Raw genomic sequence first — 23,814 nt, 5'->3', positions numbered from 1 at the left:
AGTTTCTGTTATTAGTAAAAAAAAAGGCAGTACTATATTAAGGAAACTTTGAGTTACTTTCAGTTCAGTTTAGTTCAGTTGCTCAGTTGTGTCCAACTCTTTGAGACCCCATGAATCGCAGCACCCAGGCCTACCTGTCCATCACCAACTCCCAGAGTTTACCCAAACTCATGTGCATTGAGTCAGTGATGCCATCCAGCCATCTCATCCTCTGTTGTCCCCATATCCTCCTGCCCCCAATCCCTTCCAGCAGTGATCTCCTGTAGCATATTTGGCACCTACCGACCTGGGGAGTTCCTCTTTCAGTATCCTATCATTTTGCCTTTTCATACTGTTCATGGGATTCTCAAGGCAAGAATACTGAAGTGGTTTGCCATTCCCTTCTCCAGTGGACCACACTCTGTCAGACCTCTCCACCCTGACCCATCCGTCTTGGGTGTAAGTTACTTTACAACCCTGATTGATGGCACAATTATAATCCTTTCCTCAGTAAGTACTCTCCCATCCCCATGAGGACTTGAAAAAGGTAGGTTTCTTCCCAGAAAGCCCATTTCAATAGTTTCTACATCTGAGAACATCTCAAATCCACCAGCAGTGATGAATCAAGTCCATGATAGGTAATAAAGGTGTGTCTAGAAGCAGCTGCGCTTTCCATCATGTATTATACAAAATACAGAACAGTAACTGTGATAATTAGTTTCTAAGTAGAGGGGGACACTACAGCACAATACAGGTGAGTCAAAGAAATGGGACTGGGGATGATCACGTCAGTGTGCTGGCTCTGAGTATGTTGCTAGGTAAACAGCAGAAGTGTAATCATATCCCCAAATGCTTCACTGGTTTGGTGTCTTAAAGATTGTGTTCTTCACCATTAATTATCAGTGCAAGTAACAACAGATGAAACATGTCAGAAAATAAATGTAGGGGAAATGAGAAATGAGACAGCCTAAGTGGATACGTGGCCACGCCCATCTGACTCCAAAATGGTTTTTTCCTGCATCATTAAGGAGGGAGCTTGTCTGCATGAGTGCTGTTTCCAGATATCTGAAGTCCTGCGCTTGCAGGTGTCAAAACTTGAATTGGAGCACTGTAAATGGAGGACCTCCTAAGGTGTGTCACAGCCCCCACCCGCAAGCAAAAACACCAACTCTCACAACACCATAACTGCCTCTACATTTCAGCGCTACACCCCAAATTCTCTTCTTATAAGCATCCCTTCCTCACTTCAAAGCACTCCCTATCATCTCTTGGCTACCTGGACCACGTTCCTTTTGTGGACTGCTTTTGGCAGATTTTCTGGACAGCTCACTCTCGGAGGGAGGCTAAATAAGCAAGACCTCAGGGAAAGGGGAAATGAGAGGTTTAGTTCAGGCCAGGGGGGAGGTCAGCGTTCGTAACACTCAAGTTTGCAAGAGTAAAAAGAAGAAAGAAAAAAGATGGGAAGACAAGAACTGAGGAGACCAGCTCCTGACCCCCAGTTCCCATGTGCTCCTAGGAGCCGGCACTGGGCGGGGCACATCCTATACCAGGCTTCTCCAGCCACCTGCATCCCGAAGTGGCAGGAGCCGCATCACTGAGTTAGCCAAGATGCCACTTACTTTCTACACAGTGGAAGAAACAGGTGATTTTTCTCCCCCATAATTCATTTATTTTGTAACTGGATGTTTTACCTCTTAGTCTCCCTCGCTTACTCCACTCGTTCCCCACCCACTCCATACACACACCAGAAACGGGATTCTGAGATAGGCAGCTTCCGTACATGTCAATGTCAGCATTAGATTTATCTATAATTTTCCATTACAATAACGTCTTGATGAATATCTATGTTGAAAAAACATAAGCTTTAAAATTCCCCAAGAAATAACAATTTGCACAATCCAAATTCCATATACTTTTCATATACATTTTAAGAGAATTCAGAGTGTGGAGGTTTGGGGAGACTGGAAGAGGCGTGGAAACCCTGAGCCCTTCCCCACATCCTGCCTTGTGCATTTCGTCCATCTGGCTGTACCCAGGTCATGCCCTTTTATAACAAACTGGTCATCTAGTAGGCAAAAAAAGAAAAGACTTAAAAATGTGCTAATTCATTTGTAACCGTTCCCCTGCAACCTCCCCCAAAGAACTGTCTGCTTTCAATGTACATGTTTAATCATCTGTCTAAACTAGAAATTATTTTAAATGCAACTATTTTCTTCATTTAATATGGAAACTGTAAAATGGCACTGAAACCCACAAATATTTGGATTAACGCAAATTAAAATAACAAACTACTGTTGTACTGCGGACAGTTTTAATAAGTGAAACATCCGCCATTAGCAAGAATGCAAGAAAATGAGACTGTTGGTTAGAATACAAATTGATGTCATTATTTTAGTTGAATAATTTGGTAGTATCTATTTTAAATTTTTGGTATTTAATGCAACCTTACCCAGAAATTCCACTTCTAAGTATCTATACTACAGACAAAAATAGCATTACCACAGCATTACATGCTATAGAAAAAAAGATGACATATTTCCATAAACAAGGAATACTTCAATGTAAAGCCACACGATGTGGCATTTCATACAATGAAATGCCACACAGCCACGAAAAACAATAAATTAGATCTGGAAGGTGGATGAGCTGCTATACTAAGTGGAAAATGCAATTAACAAAACATACTATCATGACTATAGACATATATGCATGTGTATATATATATAGAGAGAGAGAATATACACGTAACTTTCATGTGTCTGTACAATTATATCGGAGAAGGCAATGGCACCCCACTCCAGTATTCTTGCTTGGAAAATCCTATGGATGGAGGAGCCTGGTGGGCTGCAGTCCATGGGATTGCGAAGTCGGACATGGCTAAGCAACTTCACTTTCGATTTTCACTCTCATGCATTGGAGAAGGAAATGGCAACCCACTCTGGTGTTCTTGCCTAGAGAATCCCAGGGACAGAAGAGCCTGGTAGGCTGCCATCTGTGGGGTCGCACAGAGTTGGACACGACTGAAGTGACTTAGCAGCAGCAGCAGCAGTACAATTATATACTCACATAGAATAATGAAACAAGGAGTAATTTTTAAGCTTTTTATGATTGGAAAATATAATTCATTTTATTAAATGAGCCCATGCCCCACATTAGTTAGCAAATGGCAGGAAAAAGAATGACTAATTTTTAAATGAAATTGAGATTAAAGTACAGCACCTATGAGACTACAAGACCCTAAGAAATTAATTTATGCAACTTTCTCATGACTTAATTAACAATTTGCCAAGTGGCCAGAGGGAGAGCACTGGACTGAGTGGCCAAGACTGGTACAGAGGAGCCAAAGGGGTGAGCCTGGGAGAAAGCTGAGGCCCAGGTTCTGGAAGAGGCAGTGTTCAGAGCCGCAACAGGAGGAAAAGAGAAGACACAAACCAGGATGGGGTGGGTTGGGGCTGGAGGCTAGGGGAGAGGCTACTGTCAGGGCACAGCCACCCTTGCTCTTACCCAAGGTTTAGCTGACATTTCTTTAATGGATATAGAATTATTCAATTATTACGATCTTTACAATGAGTGTAGGTAGTTTGTGTTTTTCAGGGAATAGGAAACATTTTAGATGATTAGATTTATCTAAACAATTCAGATATGCATTTTATCTAAATTGTTGAATTTATAGAATTGAATCTTTTCAGTGTCTGTAAAGTGAAAATTACTCAGTTGTGTCTGACTCTTTGCTACCCCATGGACTGTACAGTCCATGGAATTCTCTAGGCCAGAAAACTGGTGTGGGTGGCCTCTCCCTTCTCCAGGGGATCTTCCTAACCCAGGGATTGAACCCAGGTCTCCTGCATTGCAGGCAGATTCTTTACCAACTGAGCTATCAGGGAAGCCCCTCAATGTCTGTAGGATCTGTACTAATATCACCTCTTTCAATCCTGATAATGGTAGTAAGTCTACTCTCCTTTTCTTTTTTCTTGATAAGTTTGGCTAGGAGTTCATCAATTTTATTCATCTCATCTGTGTCTTTTAAATCGCCAAATCCAATGGTCTCTTCTTTGTAATCAAATTATTTGATCTCCCTACAAATTATTTGATTTGCCACTTTAAGAGTCTGACTTCTGTGACTCTCTTCCAATTTTCTGTATTATTGTTAAGAGTTTCATCTTTCAAAATTCTGCTCTAATTCTCTGCTTTTTACTTTAAAATACCGCCCAAAACTAGACCATCTCTTTTGTTCTCATGATCTCCTCAGACTCTCTCCTGTACATCTAGCACTATTATTTTTACCTTTGATTAATGAATCCACCATTCCCCAGTTCAGATCAGTTGCTCAGTCGAGTCTGACTCTTTGCAACCCCATGGACTGAAGCATGCTAGGCCTCCCTGTCCATCAACAACTCCCAGAGTATACTCAAACTAACATCCATTGACTCAGTGATGCCATCCAACAATCTCATCCTCTGTCGTCCCCTTCTCCTCCTGCCTTCAATCTTTCCTAGCATCAGGGTCTTTTCCAATGAGTCAGTTCTTCACATCAGGTGGCCAAAGTATTGGAGTTTCAGCTTCAACATCAGTCCTTTCAATGAATATTCAGGACTGATTTCCTTTAGGATGGACTGGTTGGATCTCCTTGCAGTTCAAAGGACTTTCAAGAGTCTTCTCCAACACCATGGTTCAAAAGCATCAATTCTTCAGTGTTCAGCTTTCTTTACGGTCCAAATCTCACATCCATATATGATTACTAGAAAAACCAAAGCTTTGACTACATGGACCTCCATTGGCAAAGTAATGTCTCTGCTTTTTAATATGCTGTCTAGGTTGGCCATAACTTTTCTTCCAAGGAACAATTGTCTTTTAATTTCATGGCTGCGACTGCAGTGATTTTGGAGCCCCCAAAAGTGAAGTCTGTCACTGTTTCCATTGTTTTTTCATCTATTTGCCATGAAGTGATGGGACCAGATGCCATGATCTTAGTTTTCTGAATGTTGAGTTTTAAGCCAACTTTTTCACTCTCCTCTTTCACTTTCATCAAGAGGCTCTTTAGTTCTTCTTTGATTTCTGCCATAAGGGTGGTGTCGACTGCATATCTGAGGTTACTGATTTTTCTCCTGGCAATCTTGATTCCAGCTTGTGCTCCATCCAGCCCAGCATTTCTCATGATGTACTCTGCATATAAGTTAAATAAGCAGGGTGACAATATACAGCCTTGATGTACTCCTTTCCCAATTTGGAACCAGTCTGTTGTTCCATGTCCATTTCTAACTGTTGCTTCCTGACCTGCATACAGATTTCTCAGGAGGCAGGTAAGGTGGTCTGGTACTCCTATCTTTTTCAGAATTTTCCAGTTTTTTGTGATCCACACAGTCAAAGGCTTTGGCATAGTCAATAAAGCAGAAGTAGATGTTTTTCTGGAACTCTCTTGCTATTTGATGATCCAGTGGATGTTGGCAATTTGATCTCTGTTTCCACTGCCTTTTCTAAATTCAACTTGAACATCTGGAAGTTCATGGTTCACATACTGTTGAAGCATGGCTTGGAGAATTTTGAGCATTACTTTGCTAGCATGTGAGATGAGTGCAATTGTGTGGTAGTTTGAGCATGCTTTGGCATTGCCTTTCTTTGGGATTGGAATGAAAACTGACCTTTTCCATTCCTGTGGCCACTGCTGAATTTTCCAAATTTGCTGGCATATTGAGTGCAGCACTTTCACAGCATCATCTTTTAGGATTTGAAATAGCTCAACTGGAATTCCATCACCTCCACTAGCTTTCTTTGTAGTGAAGCTTCCTAAGGCCCACTTGACTTCACATTCCAGGATGTTTGTCTCTAGGTGAGTGATCACGCCATCGTGATTATCTGGTTCATGAAGATCTTTTTTTGTATAGTTCTTCTGTGTATTCTTGCCACCTCTTCTTAATATCTTCTGCTTCTGTTAGGTCCATACATTTCTGTCTGGTCATAGCAAACACCCTCTTCCAACAATACAAGAGAAGACTCTACACATGGACATCACCAGATGGTCAATACTGAAATCAGATTGATTATATTCTTTGCAGCCAAAGATGGAGAAGCTCTATACAGTCAGCAAAAACAAGACTGGGAGCTGACTGTGGCTCAGGTCATGAACTCCTCATTGCCAAATTCCGACTTAAATTGATGAAAGTAGGCAGAACCACTAGACCATTCAGGTATAACCTAAATCAAATCCCGTAGGATTATACAGTGGAAGTGACAAATAGATTCAAGGGATTAGATCTGATAGAGTGCCTGTAGAACTATGGACAGAGGTTCGTGACATTGGACAGGAGGCAGTGATCAAGACCATCCCCAAGAAAAAGAAATGCAAAAAGGCAAAATGATTGTCTGAGGAGGCCTTACAAATAGCTGTGAAAAGAAGAGAAGCAAAAGGCAAAGGAGAAAAGAAAAGATATACCTATTTAAATGCAGAGTTCCAAAGAATATCAAGGAGAGTTACGAAAGCCTTCCTCGGTGATCAATGCAAAGAAATAGAGGGAAACAGTAGAATGGGAAAGACTAGAGGTCTCTTCAAGAAAATTAGAGATATCAAGGGAACATTTCATGCAAAGATGGGGACAATAAAGGACAGAAATGGTATGGACCTAACAGAAGCAGAAGATATTAAGAAGAGGTGGCAAGAATACACCAGCCCCCACTAACCTTGAAAATCCCACATCACCATCATTGCTCTCATTCTTCAACTTCTCTATACAACTGGCAACCAAACTGCACCCTCCCTCTCAATCATTTCTTTGCATCTATGCATCTGCCTTGGTCCATTCTGCAACCTGGACCTCTGACTGGTCACTGCCTGAATTCTAGCCAGCGTCACTCTTGGCCAGACTGTCCTGTGCTACTCCCCTGCAAGGCACTGGCCACAGGGAAACCAGTTATTCTTTGACATACAGTCCACCCCACGTCTTTCTTCAGTGCTCCCAGTGGCTCCGAGTTGAAGTCTGCTCATCTCAGTTGCGTGCTTCCTCATACCTGCCCACCTGCCTGATGCTCTCTTGCCTTCATGCCTTTGCCCATCCTGTCCATCTGGCTGAACTCTGACTCATCCCCCCTGACTACAGTCAGAGGCTACCTTCTCTGTGAAGCCTCTTTTTCGTTTACATTTCCCCCACTGAGGTATAATAACCTAGTGTAAAACGCACAGGTTTATTAAAAGTTGATGACTTCTGACAGCTGCACGCACCCTAGTCAATCCACAGAGCATGGTCTCCCCATCCTGTCCCTCCAGCATACTCTTGCCTCTGCCAGAGGCATCTGTTGATCTGGCTTCTGCCATTCTGTACATCATACAAACAGTGTACAGTCTTTGTTTCTATGCCTGTCTTCTTTCATTCAGCATAGACTTTCTGAGCCTGGTCCATGATATTGTGTGTGCGTATGTACTCAGTCACTTCAGTCCTGTCTGCCTCTTTGTGACCCTGAGGACTGTGCTCCACCAGGCCCCTCTGTCCATGGAATTCTCCAGGCAAGAATACTGGAGTGGGTTACCATGCCCTCCTCCAGAGGATCTTCCCAACCCAGGGACTGAACCTACACCACCTGTGTCTCTCCCATTGCAGGTGGATTCTTTACCCACTGACCCACCTGGGAAGCCCGCTATTGTGTATATCTGTAGTTTATTCCATTTCATTGCTGGGTAGTATCCATTGCACAGAGGGACTGCAGTTTCGTGGACATTTAGATTTCTGAGAGCCTAGGGGTAGTATGAGGCTGTCTTGATCCCTCTCTGTCCTTCCCTCCTCTAGGCTACAAAGCATTACAGCTTTTAAGTGGATCTGTCTCCCCTACTTAACTCTAACAATATTAGTAATAATGTTTAATTTCCTTGAGCACCTACATGTGACGGGCAGTGTGCTGAGTGCTTCTGTCCTCTCATCCCATCACTACAACAGTCCACGTGGCATACAATATCTTCACATCCACTGACAGAGATGAAACCAAGACCTGCAGAGGCCCAGTTTCTTGTTTAAGGTAACTCGTCTGGAGAGGAGTAAAATCAAGATCAAGATCCACCTCTATCTGACGTCATTATTACACATTCATAACACTGCATGCCTGGTAAATAGTAGGCTCTCCCTGAATGTTCAGCGTTGATTTTCTTTAGGATTGACTGGTTTGATCTCCTTGTAGTCCAAGAGACTCTTGCTTTTCAAAAACTGAGATTTTATACTTTCTAAAGAAACCAAGTACTTATCCAATATGGCAATGATGGGAATTCTCTAGCAGTATAGTAGTTAAGACTCTATCCATCCACTGCAAGGGGCACGGACTCAATTCCTGGTTGGGGAACTGAGAGCCCGCAAGCTACATGGTGTGGCCAAACCGCACCCCCACCCCTCCAAAAAAAAATCAGGAACTTCCCTGGTAGTCCAGTGGTTAGGACTTCATGCTTCCAATGCAGAGGGTGAGGGTTTGATCCTTGAAGCCCCCTTGTGGCTCAGATGGTAAAGAGTCTGCTTGGAATGCAGGAGACCTGGGTTCGATCCCTGGGTTGGGAAGATCCCCTGGAGAAAGGAATGGCAATCTACTCCAGTAATCTTGCCTGGAAAATCCCATGGATGGAGGAGCCTGGCAGGTACAGTCCATGGGGTCGCAAACAGTCGGACACGACTGAGTGACTTCCCTTTCACTTTATTTCTGGGGAACTAAGATCCCATATACAGTTGGGCAACACCAGAAACAAACAAAGCACATGAAAAACCACAACAAACAAACACAACCCACAAATATGGTGGGACTTCCCTAGCAGTCCTGTGGATGGGACTTGGCCTTCCAGTGCAGGGGGTGTAGGTTTGATCCCTGGTTGGGGAGCTAAGATCCCACATGCCTCCGGGCCAAAAGACCAAAACATAAAGCAGAAGCAATATTGCAACAAATTCAATAAAAACTTTAAAAAAGTTCCACATTAAAACAAAAAGTGAAATATGGGGTCTGTCTTTAGAAACTTTTAAGAAGTAAATGCTCAGCTTTGCTGACCACATGGCACCAAATGACTCTCAATCATACATGCAGTGACTCTCAAACATGCAATCCTATTATGTCATCAAGGGGAACTATAATCACCTCCAAATGAATGAAAGTTCCTGGGTATTCTAAAGCAATTTCATTCAAGCCATAATTACTTACAGTAAGAACTGGCGATTTTTAAACTCTCTGTAACTGTTGGGCTTCCCAGCTGGCACTAGTGGTAAAGAACTCACCTGCCAATTCAGGAGACATAAGAGATGCGCGTTCAATTGTTGGGTCAGGAAGATCCCCTGGAGGAGGGCATGGCAACCCACTCCAGTATTCTAGCCTGGAGAATCCCATGGACAGTGAAGTCTGGAGGGCTACAGTCCATGAGGTCGCAAAGAGTTGGACATGACTGAAGCTACTGAGCCACGCACACATGCGAGGTAACTCTCAGGGTAAACGCTTAGGTAACAGGAGGCCTGGCACCAGTCTTACCTGGCTTTGCGGATGTGCAGCTGAGGGTAGTGGTGGTGCCTGTGACACACATGCACGGCAAAGTCCTCATCATTCGTCAGGCTCGGGACATACCCCACTTGGCTGAACACGGTTATGAGAGTGGAGCCTGAATCCCAGAGACAAAGAAATGAGGCCTGGATTTACTAAGAAGTAACTTCAGGGCTTTGAGAAAAATGAAGTTTTCACTCTAACATGTGTTCTTTGTTTTTTTTAAATTGAAGAATAATTGCTTTACAGATTTTTGTTGTTTTCAGTCAAACCTCAATATGAATCCTCCATAGGTATACATATGTCCCCTCCCTTTTGAACCTCCTTCCTGTCTCCCTCCCCATCCTACCCCTCTAGGTTGATACAGAGCCCCTGTTTGAGTTTCCTGAGCCACACAGCAAATTCCCATTGGCTATCTATTTTACATGTGGCAATGTACGTTTCCATGTTACTCTTTCCATACATGTCACCCCCTCCTCCCCTCTCCCCAAGTCTGTAAGTCGATTCTCTGTCTGTTTCTCTACTGCTGCCCTGTAAATAAGGTCTTCAGTACCATTTTTCTAGATTCCGTATATATATGTAACATGTGTTTTAATTGTTACAATCAGATGGGCACGTCAAGTCTCAAGGACCTGGAGACCATTCTTATGTCCCACCCTCGATGCCCCATTGTAAGCACAAAATTCCTGTCTCAGCCCCTGGAGCTAGGACGTGGTGGAGGAGGCCTTACCAAGGCTCATGCAGGATGGCACGATGAGGAACACAAAGTGCAGGTCCAGCACCGCCTTGAACACGGTCCTGATGAGGGTAAGAGAGGGTCGGGGTGTCAGCAAGGTGACCTTGCGAGCCACTGAGGTAGGAGGTAGATGGGCCTCGGGGCCAGACAGCTGGTGTTTGTCAAGGGGAGTAAAATTCAAGCTGTGTCCCCACCCAGAACTCCAAGGACAAAGCTAGTGGCAGAAGCTGAGCTCTGCTAAAGTAGAGAGATAAGATGACCATTCCCAAGGTCAAGGAAAACTTCCCTGTTCCCACATGTGCAGGAAGCCTTCTAAAACGGGGTCAAAAAGGGAACATGCACCCCAGGCCTCTACAGTGGGATCTATTTTAGAAAAAAGCTGCACAGGCATCTTGGGGAGGGTCCTAGAACCAGTCAGGAGTGAGGAAAGAAACAAGGTAATTGGCCAATTGTAAACAAAGATCTGGAAGGACTGCCCATTACAAGTGCTTCAAAGAACCTCTTTGCTGCTCTCCTCATTCAAGACCCCTCTCCAGGTATGCCCCTGCCTTATTTCTGCCTTCAATAAACAAACTGTTTCTCTGTGTGCTCTCACACATGTTATGCTGCCCTCTTTAGTAATAAACTTTGTGCCTATTTTTACAGCTTTTGCCTCCTTGAAATATTATTGCTTTCAAACTGGGAAAGAACCCGGGTCACTTTGCTTCTTAGCCTCCAGCCCCCGGGGGTCTGGTAGCTAGGATTCCTGGTTTTCATCCAGGTTACCCAGGTTCAGTTCCTGGGCGGGTAATGAAGTAAGATCTCTCTTCAGGACCACTGACCGCTGTGTCTCAGATCAGCACCTGAGTGAGACACATGCCTTCACTACGAAAATGGGACATTCATAGATGCGCCTGGGCGCTGTGCTCCCTACCGGCAAAAGGAGCCTACAATTCCTTTCGCTTCTCTGCTTTCCTCTGGATTCCAAAAGGCCCCCTTTTTTATTTGTTCCATGGAAGTGGCAAGAACCAAGGCACCATGTCCATGCGGTGCACCAGATTTCTGCTGCGATTAACCTTTGCCCTGGCGTCTGGAGGTTGTGGTGTGACATTACAGAGGCCACCACCCCCAAATGTCAGGGATCCACCTCGGGCACTCAGCAGGTCATGTTTCCCCATGTTACTCACAATGTTCTGCTGGTTGTCCTGTTAATAACGTGTCTCAGGATAAGATTGGGGAAAACTATTTTTACAAACATCCAAGCCTGTGACCTTTTTCTTTCCTTTCTTCCCCCAAATCCATGTATTCCCAAAGGATGGTCCGACCTGTTTGCCTCCAGTGGCGGCAGTTAAAGGCATCCATTTAAAGGAAGGATTGTTTTCTTTCAGAAATTACACTGCTGTTCGGAGGAAATGCTTTACTAGAGCCAGAAAGCAAACTGAACACCTCAAAGAATTAGGACCTTTAAAAATATTTTTAAACTATCTATCAGGTAAATGTATGGCAAGTCTGTCACAACATTGTTTATCGGCTATACCCCCAACACCAAATAAAAAGTTTTAAAACCAGAAACCTAAACTTTAGTTCAAAAAAAAATCTCTGAACTATCCAGGTACTTAAAGACATGACATAGCCAGGAGCAAGTCTTGTCTGCGATGCTGCTACCAGCGCTCCACGTCACCGTCTGCCACGCTGTGGCCACTCACCGAATAATCTCTTTGCAACAGCCAACAGAATACTCATCCACAGCCACAAATAGGTGCATGAACAGTGTGTTCAGAGGCTGCAGAAGGAAACAGGACACGGTTAGAGGCTGAGTCAGAGCAAAGGGAAGGTGGGAGATGGGGTGGGGGGAGGGTCTGGAGGTGGGCACAGCCCAGAGCTGCCTGGTGCTGGTGGATGCAACTTTGTGTCTAAAATGAGGAGACACCCAGGCAGGGTTCAAGCTGCTTTCTGTCCTCCTAGCTTGGACTTATTCAAGGAAATGGAGAGCCTCCGTCTGGTCCTTCCTCCTGCCTCATTGCCAGCTACGTGGCAGGGGCGCACCTACAGGGGAATGAAACCAACTGAGAACTCTGTGGTCTTGTCCTGGGGCACCACTGCCTAGTGAAAGACAATCCTGGGGGTCCCAGGTCAGCAGCTGCTGCTCTATTCAAGTGACACCCAAGGGAAAGAGTCTCTCTGGAATTTGCAGGGTGGGAGGCAAATGCCCCAGTTATGAATCCGATGGCTTGTTTCGTTCCACATTCCCAGACTCAGAATCTAACCCTACTCTCAGGATCCAGAGAACCTGAGGGGGAAAATAAAGCAGCAAAGATTCTACTATGACTCTCAGGGTATGATTTTAGGGTTTTTAAAGAGCTCTGCCCCATAGCTTAAAAAAAAATTATATCAAAGTGTATGGTTGATTTGGGGGCATCCAACCAGTCCATTCTGAAGGAGATCAACCCTGGGATTTCTTTGGAAGGAATTATGCTAAAGCTGAAACTCCAGTACTTTGGCCACTTCATGTGAAGAGTTGACTCATTGGAAAAGGCTCTGATGCTGGGGGGGATTGGGGGCAGGAGGAGAAGGGGACGACAGAGGATGAGATTGCTGGATGGCATTACGGACTCGATGGACGTGAGTCTGAGTAAACTCCGGGAGTTGGTGATGGACAGGGAGGCCTGGCGTGCTAAAATTCATGGGGTCGCAAGGAGTCGGACATGACTGAGCGACTGAACTGAACTGATGGCTCAAAGGTAAAGAATGCGACAGCAATGCAGGGGACACAGGAGACTCAGGTTCAATCCATGGGTTGGGAAGATCCCCTGGAGGAAGAAATGGCAACACAGTCCAGTATTCTTGCTTGGAAAATACCATGGACAGAGGAGCCTGCTGGGTTACAGTCCATGGGGTCACAAAGAGTCAGACACAACTGAGCCACTGAGCACACAGCTGATTTACAATGCTGCATCAATTTCTCCTTACAGCACAGTTGTACTGAAGACTTCTCAACTGTTCTGTGCATCTCCACACTGGTCTGTTCGAGTCTGTACCCCTGTGCTTACCGGCAAACCCTCAAATTCTGGAGATGATGTAAATGGGAGGTAGCTGAGTGGTGAGGGGAAGGCAATGCCTGCACCTCAGTCCAGACACAGCAGCACTTCTGTGTCTCCTGTTTCCTGAGCAATTTCATAGGTGGCCTTGGGTGACCACTAGCATGTCTGTGCCTTGGTCTCCCCTCCTGTTGGGTGGCACGTGCCCTCGGAACACTCAGAAGGAGCTTATCAGGCGTAAAATGGTGAGAGAAGAATCATGAGTTTAGTTCATGAGCTTGAAAATTCCCCAAAGGTAAACAACGCAAACCCCAGAATCCAGATACCACCAGGGACAGTGAGTGACAAGGTAACGTCACAATGTGAGCACTTTCCATGCACAGACTGGCCTAACCCTATGACATCTTTTATATTCTGAACAGACTTGGCTTACGGTACTTGGCTTATCACTTGGCTGGTGTATTTCCCAAATTCTTTCTTCCATCAAGAATATTACAGTTCAATATTTATTCCTCAGCTTTAAGATAAAAACCATTGTTTCATTTGCAGATACCCCTGGGGTAGGTAATACATTAAGCCATAAGGGTCTATACCTATGCTAAATAATAGGAGGATAATTCAAGCCACAAATGCTAGGTACATAAGTAATTTTCAATTTTCTATTAGATGTATTTTTTAAAAAAGGAGTAAACAGGTTAAACTATTTTAATATATTTTATTCAATCTAATATATTTAAATTATTACCCTTTTAAGAAGCAATAAAGCTTCTCAACAAGATATTTTACACTCTTCTTCTTTCTACTGAGTGTTGATGTCCAGAGTATGTTTTCTATGCATCAGTTCAGTCCAGTTCAATCACTCAGTTGTGCCCGACTCTTTGTGACCCCATGGACTACAGCACACCAGGCCTCCCTTGTCCATCACCATCTCTCAGAGTTTGCTCAAACTCATGTCCATCGAGTCAGTGATGCCATCCAACCATCTCATTCTTTGTCATCCCCTTCTCCTCCTGCCTTCAATCTTCCCCAGCATCAGGGTCTTTTCCTGATTCTTCGAATCAGGTGACCAAAGTATTGGAGTTTCAGCTTCAGCATCAGTCCTTCCAATGAATATTCAGGACTGATTTCCTTTAGGATGGACTGGTTGGCTCTCCTTGCTGTCCAAGGGACTCCAACACCACAGTTCAAAAGCATCAATTCATCGGTGCTCAGCTTTCTTTACAGTCCAACTCTCACATCCATACATGACTACTGGAAAAACCATAGCCTTGACTAGACGGACCTTTGTTGGCAAAGTAATGTCTCTGCTTTTTAATATGCTATTTATACACATAGCTCATTTCAATTCAAACTAGCCACATTTCAGGTTCCCAGTAGCTGCACGTGGCTAGTGTACCATACAGGAAAACTCAGCTCTGACACTATTGAAGGAAGTAGTTGAAAAAGAAAACAATTCTAAAAGAACAAGAAGAGGAATAGAAGGGGAAAGACTTTATGAAGGATCGTGCTAATTTATAATTTTTGAGAAGGTAAAATCATGATCCTAATGCAAAGACAAACTGCAAGTATCAGAGATTGATTCAATGCATCAATTCAGAAGGCAACCAGAGAGATGATTTTAAAAAAAAAAGATTCATTGCACTTGAGAAGCTGTCTTCAGGCAGTTTGATGAGGACATTGTTAGAAGATTGCCTGGCTAGATAAAAAGAGTTCCTGTCCTGCAGGGTCAGAAATGGTGACCTTTGAGGTTATCTCTTCCACCAGACAGAAGTGACTTACATCTCAAATGGACCCAAATCTACAAGCTAATCACTGCTCCTGCAGAACTGGAAAACAGCTCAGTCAATAGAAAATCAATCAAAGGTACAAGCCCTGATAAAGCAGATCTTTTTGGCCTATTTCCAAGTTTGAGATCACTTTCCTGACAGTGGGGACCAGGAGAGCACAGGGTGGTGGGCAGAGGGGACCACAGGGGATGAAGGGGAGGTGGCATCTGGATGGACAGATGCTGGGTAGCCAACGTGCTGGCTGGGCGTGTTTACGTGGGTGCTCCAATCCACCTGTGCACACGACTGCCGTTCCCCAGGGCTCCGGGGACACACCCTTGAACTCCATGGTCACAGCTTCTGACTCTCCCCAGCAGCTGGGACCCGACACGGGCCTGGCTCTGGAAGCCGAGGCAGGGTCAACTCAGGCTGGGCACCCCTCCCAAAGCCCCACTTCCCTGGGACCCACCAACTGGGCTCCCGTGGGTCCACAGGGTGTCCTGCATCTGCAACTGAAAGATGTCAAATGAGCCAGAGCCCACAAGGGCGCTTTAAAAATTACAGAGTGTGACTTGAACCTGAGACTCTGTTGCCAGTATTTCAGGAGCAGATGGTGTAAATGGCAGGTGCCCACCAGGCAGGTCAGAGACTTGGGAGCAGAGCGTGGAGACATGGGAAGCAGAGTTCTGCTGCTCCGCTAATTCCTTGCTCCCCCAGGTCCTCCTCAGGGCCTTTTGCTCCCAGACTCCCCTTCCCTCTCCACCACCTACGTTAATGTCTGTCTGTCATGATGTCACATACTTTCTGTCATGACCTTTAAACTGCTCAGTCTGAAAACTGAGGTGATCCACAGGGAAACACAGGACTTCCCTCGGAAATTCAGGCTGTTCTCACAAACGACACGCGTGGTCACTCACTGTGCATGGTATGTCACTGTCCAGCTCCCGGAACACGGACACCCAATCGTCCTGCGTGGCGATATTCCAGTTGGGGTAATCCAGGAAGGTGGCCTGGGCCATGATCTCCTCTTGGTCATTGTGGAGGGTGATGGCAAGGTTTGCTTTCTCCCTGTGGAAATGGTTTGAATTGCACACATGAAGAAGGTACCAACCGTGAGAGGAAGAGGTATCATTTTCTCCTACCTTGGGCTCCTGGAGTTCAGCACTCACTGTGTCAGGTGTGACCACCTTTCCAAGAGGTGGCACTGATGAGGCAGCATCTGTGGGACATCTTTCAGGACACCTGACGCTATCAACCACATCTCTACAGAAAGTTACACTTCCTGAGAAGGGTGCTATGTCTGTGATATAAGATGCCCCGTATCCTCCCTTGGAGACGGGTGGGGAAAACATCGACTGCAGACTTCTGCACACTCTCCATGTTGCCAGCTTCATCATGCTGGCCAAAACACACGTTTAGGATGGCCAACTGACCCCTGTGAGTCTCTCACACACATGCACTTCCTACACTTATTATTTTCTTTAATTCAGTTCACTTTTGGCTGCAATGAGTCTATTTCAATAATAAGTTTTACATTACTATCATAAATGGAAAACCAGTATCCCTTCCTATAAGTAGAAGCTAACTATAAAAATGAAGATATAACATTTAACACAAAAATTGCTCTACATGATTGGAGTCAAATCACTTGAGTCAAATCTGGTACCACCAGAGCTGTGGGCACCTTAAGGAGCCACTGCACTTGGGACATCAATCTCAGCACCTCTAGCCACAATCCCCTCTCACAGGAAGTCACAGCGCTTAGCCACAGGGGACCCCCAGCAGGGTGCCCTTGGGCCAAGCTCTGCAGCTGGCTGCCTTCCGGTATTGAGGACGTTCATTAGCAGGAGGGGCAGCCCCCAGATTCTCCATCTAATTCACTGAAGCCCCTGCCCCTCATTCTGCTTCTGCAGGTCTCCCTCCAGCTCCTGTCATCTGGGCTCCCCTGCTCCAGGCTCCCAGAGCCATGACCTATGACTTCACACTGAGAGTCCTCACTCTAACCCAGATGAGAATGGTCAAGGGCACAGGACCATTGACCTTGACCTTGATCAGGACCTTGATCACTGAGCATCAGTGATAGCAGTGATGAAGGTGGTAAAGGAGGAAGTGGGCAAGACCTGGGACCGGGCAGTCACCATCCCTTCAGGAAAGAAAAGAAAAGGTGTTCCTGGAATCCCAATTAGAACTTGAAATACACTTATCCATGGGAACCTAGGGTGGTGGTGGTGCTCTGCAGCACAATTAGCACAGTGCTATACCGCACACACGATATAGATTAAACAGGCTTTTCTGGGGTGGCCTGGGAAGCCAGCCACCAATAACTTCATTTCAATGGGAAAATGCACTGCAGTTTCCAAAGAGCCTGATTGCAAAAAGTAACTTTGGCAGCAAATCATTTTATATATACAATTTCCATTTATTACTGCTTAGCGAATAGGTCCTCTATGAAAGTGAAAGAAAGAAAGTGAAGTCGCTCAGTCATGTCCAGACTCTTCGCGACCCCATGGCCTGTAGCCTATAGGCTCTTCCATCCATGGGATTTTCCAGGAAAGAATACTGGAATGGGTTGCCATTTCCTTCTCCAGGAGATCTTCCCAACCCAGGGATTGAACCCAGGTCTCCTGCATTTGTAGGCAGACGCTTTAACCATCTGAGCCACCAGGGAAGTGCCAGGTCCTCTATAGGACAGATAAAAATCATCGTGGGAGTGAAAGCGGGAAAGGAGGGATAAGGTAGAGGGAGAAGGTGTGTGCCTTTAAAGCTGGTTTAAAATTATCCTTTGTAATAAGCCAAATCCAAGCCAAAGGAGCCCTTAAAAAATACACACACACACACACACACACACACACACACACACACACACGTGCACATGTATGTATTTCATCAAAACACATTAAAGTTCAAAGATGTTACCAGCAATAGAAATCAGAGTTCTTTCCATTAGAGCAGTGCTTTATTTATTCAATAGGTTTCAGGAATTTCAGGTTCAGCCAGTACTCGTTTTACTTAACTGTATTTGGTGAAAATCTTGTCGAAAAAGGGTTCCCATTTTCTGCCTCGTTAAGTAGTAAGAGTGAAACAAGGTTTCCTGTCCCTTTTTTCCCCAAATACTTCAACTTTAAATCCTTCTGTGACTTTTTATACCTTAGGTATGTCTCATATGTAAAACATGACTCCTCTTAGTTTTGTTCTGTTTTCAGCCAATCTACTCATCTTTATATTTTAACTGAAGAATTTTGTTCAGATACATTTATTTTGATTGCCGATACACAGAATTTTTTTCAATCTTCCTATATTTGTGATTTTAATGTGTTCTATGCTGTTTCTTTTTTCTTCCTCTTTTCTTGCTTTTAGATTCTGGTTTCTTGTTAATTTCCTGTTCAATTTTCCCCTCTATAGATCAGCAGTTATAATCTCTACACCTATCCTTTAATGATTATACTAGCCCAAGTTAACATGTATTTCTAACAAAGTCTTTACCCTCTGTTCCAGTTATCAACTGACATGTACCAAACCACCCCTAGGCTCCAAACAGCGGTTTTTTATCATCTCTCACGGTTCTGTGGGCTAGCTGGTTTTGACTGAGCAGTTTTTGGTGGAGGTCTCTCAGGTGATGGCCGTCAAGTAGTGTTAATAGCTGGAGTCCACTGAATATCCAGTCTAGAATGGTTCCACTCACACTGTTAGCAGTCGGTGCTGGTTATTGCTGTCAGGTGAGACACGTGCATGTAGCCCTGTGACTTGAGCCTTTAACAGTGTGGCATCTGGGTTCCAACAGGGAGCATTTCAGAGAGCAGGGGAAGCTGTAGACTTCTTACGGTCTAGACTTGAAGTCATAGAGCATCCCCGTTACTGATTTCTATACACAGGACCAGCCCTTACTCAGGACAAGAAGACACTTGAAAAGGACTTGATAGAGGGTGTGTGGTAAGTGGGAGGGAGGGAGAACACCTCTGAATACTAGCTACCACACCCTCCTCCTCAACAAATCCTTAAAGCTACTTTCAGTTTAATCACATGACCCCCCCAATTTATCAGCTGTTTTTGTCCTGTATTTTATCTAACTCATTATTTATATTTTATAACTTACCATTTATAATTAGTATCTATATTAGATTAGTCATTGTTAATGTTACTGTTTCATACAAGCTAGATTTTTTAAAATATTTATACATATTTTTGTTTACTTTCCTTCTTTTATATTGGGTTTTTCCAGCCAAGATATTCTTCCTTCTGCTTAGAGTATGTTCTGAGGAATTTCCTTAATTCAGAGTCTACCAATAAAGTAACTGATAAGCTAGTTTTTGTTTATCTTAAAAAATTTGTTCACTTTTTCCCCTAAGTATTGAAACATTGTTTTACTAGGTATAAATTCTAGTTTGATGTTATTTGCTCTCCAACATTTCACTGTCTTCTGGGTACCATTGTTGCTAGTAAGAATTATCATTAGACTAATTTTTAGTTGTTTGCAGGCAACTTCTTTTTTCTCTACAGGTATTTTTCAGATCTTCTCTTTAGCTTTGGCGTTTTGCTGTTTCATTATGATGTGGTTAGTTGTAGAATTCTCTGTGCATTTTTCCTATTTGGAATTCATTGAGTTTTCTGTAAGAATGTGTGCTTTTCAACAATTCTGGAAAGTTCCCAGCCATTATCTCTTCAAATACTGACTCTTCCACTTTCTATTATGTCCTTCTAGATGTCTGATCATACCTAATTGTTAAGTATCCCATGTTTATGTTTTGTCTCTGTCTCTTTGTGCTAAATTCCAGGTAATCTATTTTTATTGATCCTCCAGTTCACTACTTCTGTCTTCACCAGTGTCTATTATGATGCTTAATTCATCTACTGAGCTTTTAATTTTAACTCTATTTCTTTCTAGATGGTCTGTTAGACTTTTTCAATACGCATTTTTCATTTTATGGTCTTTTAAAACATACCTTTTCACTTTAGACATAGTATATTTTTTTTTTCTTATGAAACTAACATTTTAATTGGCAACACAATTGAACAGTTAATTGCATTAAAGTTTTTTTTTTCATTACATTAAAGTTAATTGCATTAAAGTTTCATAAGGATGTTTGGGAAATTAAAAGACATTTTCAACTTACATAGCAATAGTGTCTCATGTGGACAAGGCCAGATCAGGGAATATTTACAAGACAAAGCCATTTTTCACACTAAATATCTTAGTAGAGAATTCCTGACTGAGGTATCGCATGTGTATGACAGAGCATTATATTTGGAAGGCACTGGGTGATTCTAGATTATACAAAGGCAACAAAAACCCTCTTGAAAAGTATTTGATAACCAAAACAAAACTCATCTGTTTGTCAATGGCCTTTAAATATTACCCTTTGTACATTTGTAGGATCATGGTTAGTAAGGCTTCTACTCTGATAATTTATAAAACATGAAATGTAAAACTCATACACATTGCAAATCTGTTTTTTTAAACACAAGATTATATAGGAGTTAGAAGTACAAAGAATCATATGACAGTAATTTGTGGACTTAATATCACTCTAACCCCTAGTTGTACACATATATATTTGTATATATATATATATATATATATACATATATATATATTCTAAAAACAAAGTATTCTTCTGTTACTACAAAGTAACCTTCAAAATCAGAAAATTAGTATCTATACATTACTACCATATAATCTTCAGGCTTCATTAAAGTTTTGCCACTTGTAATGCTAATATTTTTACAATAAAAGACATAGTATATTTATTTTATATTCTATGACTTAATATCTGAAGTCTTTGAGTCTGATTCTCCTGTATAGTTTTTGTCTTTGATTTTCACTAATGATGACTGTCTCCTTGAATGTTTGTGTTGTGATTTTTAGCTGTGAGTTTATCTTCCTTGGAACCTTATCTGTGAGTATTATTTGAAGTCTAAGCTGAAGCTCCACCCTTTCAGACCTGATCTGCATTTATTTCAGCGGTCTCCTAGATACAGTACAGCCTGTAACCACTTTTAATCAAATTTTCCACTGCCTTTACTTTATTCAGTCTATGGGTAAATTAACTTCGTTTGGTTGTCTGAAAATGCATCCATTAATTAGGAAGTTTTGAAGCTTTTGCCGAGGAGCTTTATCCCTCCCCCCAACCATTTCATTCATGCTGAGGTTGAAATGGCCAAGTTTCCTTACTTTTATGCAGTGGGTTTATATCTCCTTCATCCCTACAAATAATATAATTTTGTACAAAGAAATCTAACACTTCCCTCCTTAAGTGCAGGGAGCATTTAACTTCTGTCCCTTGCAAACCTGTCAAAACAGAAGTGTGAGGTTTCTAGAATGTAGCAAAAAATTCTCAAGGAGAAAGTGGCATGGGTTCCTGCTATTGTCCTGAAGTTTCTGATTTCATTCTGACAACTTGTGTGTGTGTATGTGTGTGTGTATGTGTGTGTATATCAACATGTTTCCATCCAGAGGATATCATTAAGGTGTTTAATCCACGATAAGGCCAAAAAAGAGAAATAATTTCATTGGTACACATATTTTTAAAGCTTTTATACATATTGCCCTACTGCTCTCCAACAAAACTATGCCAAATTTACACTACATTCATCAGTATAGTGATCAGAAACTGTAAATTTTAATGTCTTAGGCTGGCCTAGTTTAAACATTTCAATTGCATTTAATCTGAAGCTTTATGAGATCCAAATTACTGAGCTATCTCTTAACATGCTCAATAAAAAGAACGAGGATCCGATTATAGGATATTTGTATGTGTTAGTCGCTCAGTCGTGTCCGACTCTTTGCAACCCAATGAACTGTACCCCACCAGGCTCCTCTGTCCATTGATTTTCCAGGCAAGAACACTGGAGTGGGTAGCCATTCTCTTCTCAACCCAGGGATCGAACCCGGTTCTCCTGTATTGCAAGTGGACTCTTTATGATCTGAGCCACCAGGGAAGCCCTATATTCATATTCTAGTGTCCAAAAACAAAAGAAAACAGGGAGAGAAAAGATCTTTTCTAAAAAAAAAAAACTATGCCTAATTCAAAGTTTAGAAGAACAGATCAACAGAAGTGGCTGAGAGTACATTCAGGCTTTGTCACTTACTAATTGCTGGACCTTGGGCGGGCCTCCACTTTCTCATCTGTAAAAATGGGCATGATGGTGAATACCTCAGAATTAAACAAGACAGTGTTGGCAAAGCACGGAGTCTGAAGGAAAATAAATTCTCAATATTGGTAGCTAACATTATTAACTTGCTTTCAAGTGACTCTACTGGTAGGTGAGGCAGTCGAGATTTGAACTCAAGTTTGCCTGAATCCAAAAGCTGTGAGAAATCTTTCCAATTTTTATGTTTGTTATAAGACTCAGTGATGGTTGTTCCCAGAGACCTACTGCTCAGAAGGGCAGACTTTCCTGCTGTCTGTTTCCTTGCCATAAGCCCTGTGAAGACAAAGGAGTGGAGCCCCTTGGCTTACATACTTACAGAAGATAGATGATATTAAGATTTCCAAAGAGCTTCTGGGTAAATTTTCTAATGAGGTTTTTGATACAATAAATATCCTGTGACTCTGTTCTTCGGCAATGTACCACTTCAACTTTTCCTCTTGGAGAGGTGAGTACTGACATTTTTGATCCTGTCCCCAAAAGAGAGAAAAACAGCCCACTGTTAACCTGAGATGATGAGCCAGTCTAGCTACGTATTTACAAAAATGGGACATTCCTTCAGTCTTCGTGTGGTCAGGGTGAGCGTGGTTGGTGGGATACATCTCCCCTGGGCGTAGGCTATGACAACTGTCCCCCAAAACTAGCTGACACGTGTCTGTCCAGGAAAATGAGGTTTCTGAGAACTGGCCTGGCTAGAAGTGACTGCAACGATATTTTCTGTTTTCCACAAAGCTGCTTTAAAAATAGTCAAACAATAGGACTGAAGAACATTGAAAGGAATTGTTTACTGATTCAGGGTTCTCATATTTAATTAGCCACCATGGTCAAGAGTTAGACTGGAAATACAGATGCTGCCCTCTGTGCAAACAGAGCTCTCCCAAACCAGAGCCCAAAGGACAGCAGTCCTGGGGGATATTTTGAGGTTGAAAGAGTTGTTGTTAGTTAGTCAGTCATGTCGGACTCTTTGCAACTCCACAGATTGTAGCCCACCAGGCTCCTCTGTCCATGGGATTTCCCAGGCAAGAATACTGAGCCACTTCCTCCTCCAGGGGATCTTCCCAACCCAGGGATCGAACCCACGTCTCCTGCTTGGCAGGCAGATTCTTTACCACTGAGCCACCTGGGAAGTCCTAAGGTGAAAAGAGGTCTGTGGCCAAAGAAGTGTAAGAGACATGGCTTGCAAGGGGCTTCCAGAGGGGGCCCCTATGCCCATGAAAGTCTCTGGGAAGCTCCAGGATAAAGTTGCAGCTTTCTCTGTACACCGAGCCTTCCCCACAGCCATTCTGAGGAGAATCTCTAATGACAGCAAAGGCAGAGAGTCTCATGTTGAGAAAGACATGTGGGAGATGCTGCTGACAGAACAGCAGGCCCAAGACGAGCTCCGTCTGTCTCGATGTCTAGGGTCCTCAATGTGTATGTGTCTCTTCCTCCCTCTCTTTCCTTTCCTCCCTCCTTCCTTCCCTCCCTTTTTCTTTTTTTCCTGTTTCCTAAGGGGAAATACATTATTATGGTCTAAGCCAGTAAGCTGGAAAACAGGGAAGTTAATTTTTGCCATCGCACTAATTCTAAGAGCAGTGCAAAGCGTTCCCAGCGCCCTGGAAGGTGGCCCCATCCACAGGTAATCACCATTCTGACTTCTATCTCATAGTGCCCTTGGCCATTTTTTGAACACTATATAAATGAA

General features: G+C 43.3%; 1 protein-coding gene across 1 annotated transcript in view; it reads right to left on the bottom strand.

Moving 5' to 3' along the window:
* Window positions 1-23,814, bottom strand: part of CFAP61 (cilia and flagella associated protein 61) — a 243,028-nt gene that overhangs the window by 215,157 nt on the left and 4,057 nt on the right. The window contains exons 2-6 of the mRNA XM_018057258.1: window positions 22,450-22,600; window positions 15,902-16,052; window positions 11,887-11,963; window positions 10,196-10,263; window positions 9,457-9,583 (exon numbers count right to left, since the gene is read on the bottom strand). Of these exons, the coding sequence (XP_017912747.1) occupies window positions 9,457-9,583; window positions 10,196-10,263; window positions 11,887-11,963; window positions 15,902-16,052; window positions 22,450-22,592 (566 nt within the window). The 5' untranslated portion in view covers window positions 22,593-22,600. The remainder of the gene's footprint in view (window positions 1-9,456; window positions 9,584-10,195; window positions 10,264-11,886; window positions 11,964-15,901; window positions 16,053-22,449; window positions 22,601-23,814) is intronic.

This window comes from Capra hircus, chromosome 13 (genome assembly GCF_001704415.2).
Source record: "Capra hircus breed San Clemente chromosome 13, ASM170441v1, whole genome shotgun sequence".
In the NCBI taxonomy this organism is placed as follows: Eukaryota; Metazoa; Chordata; class Mammalia; order Artiodactyla; family Bovidae; genus Capra; species Capra hircus.
Note: the sequence above shows the minus strand (reverse complement) of the source record. Positions and strands in the feature narration are given on the sequence as shown.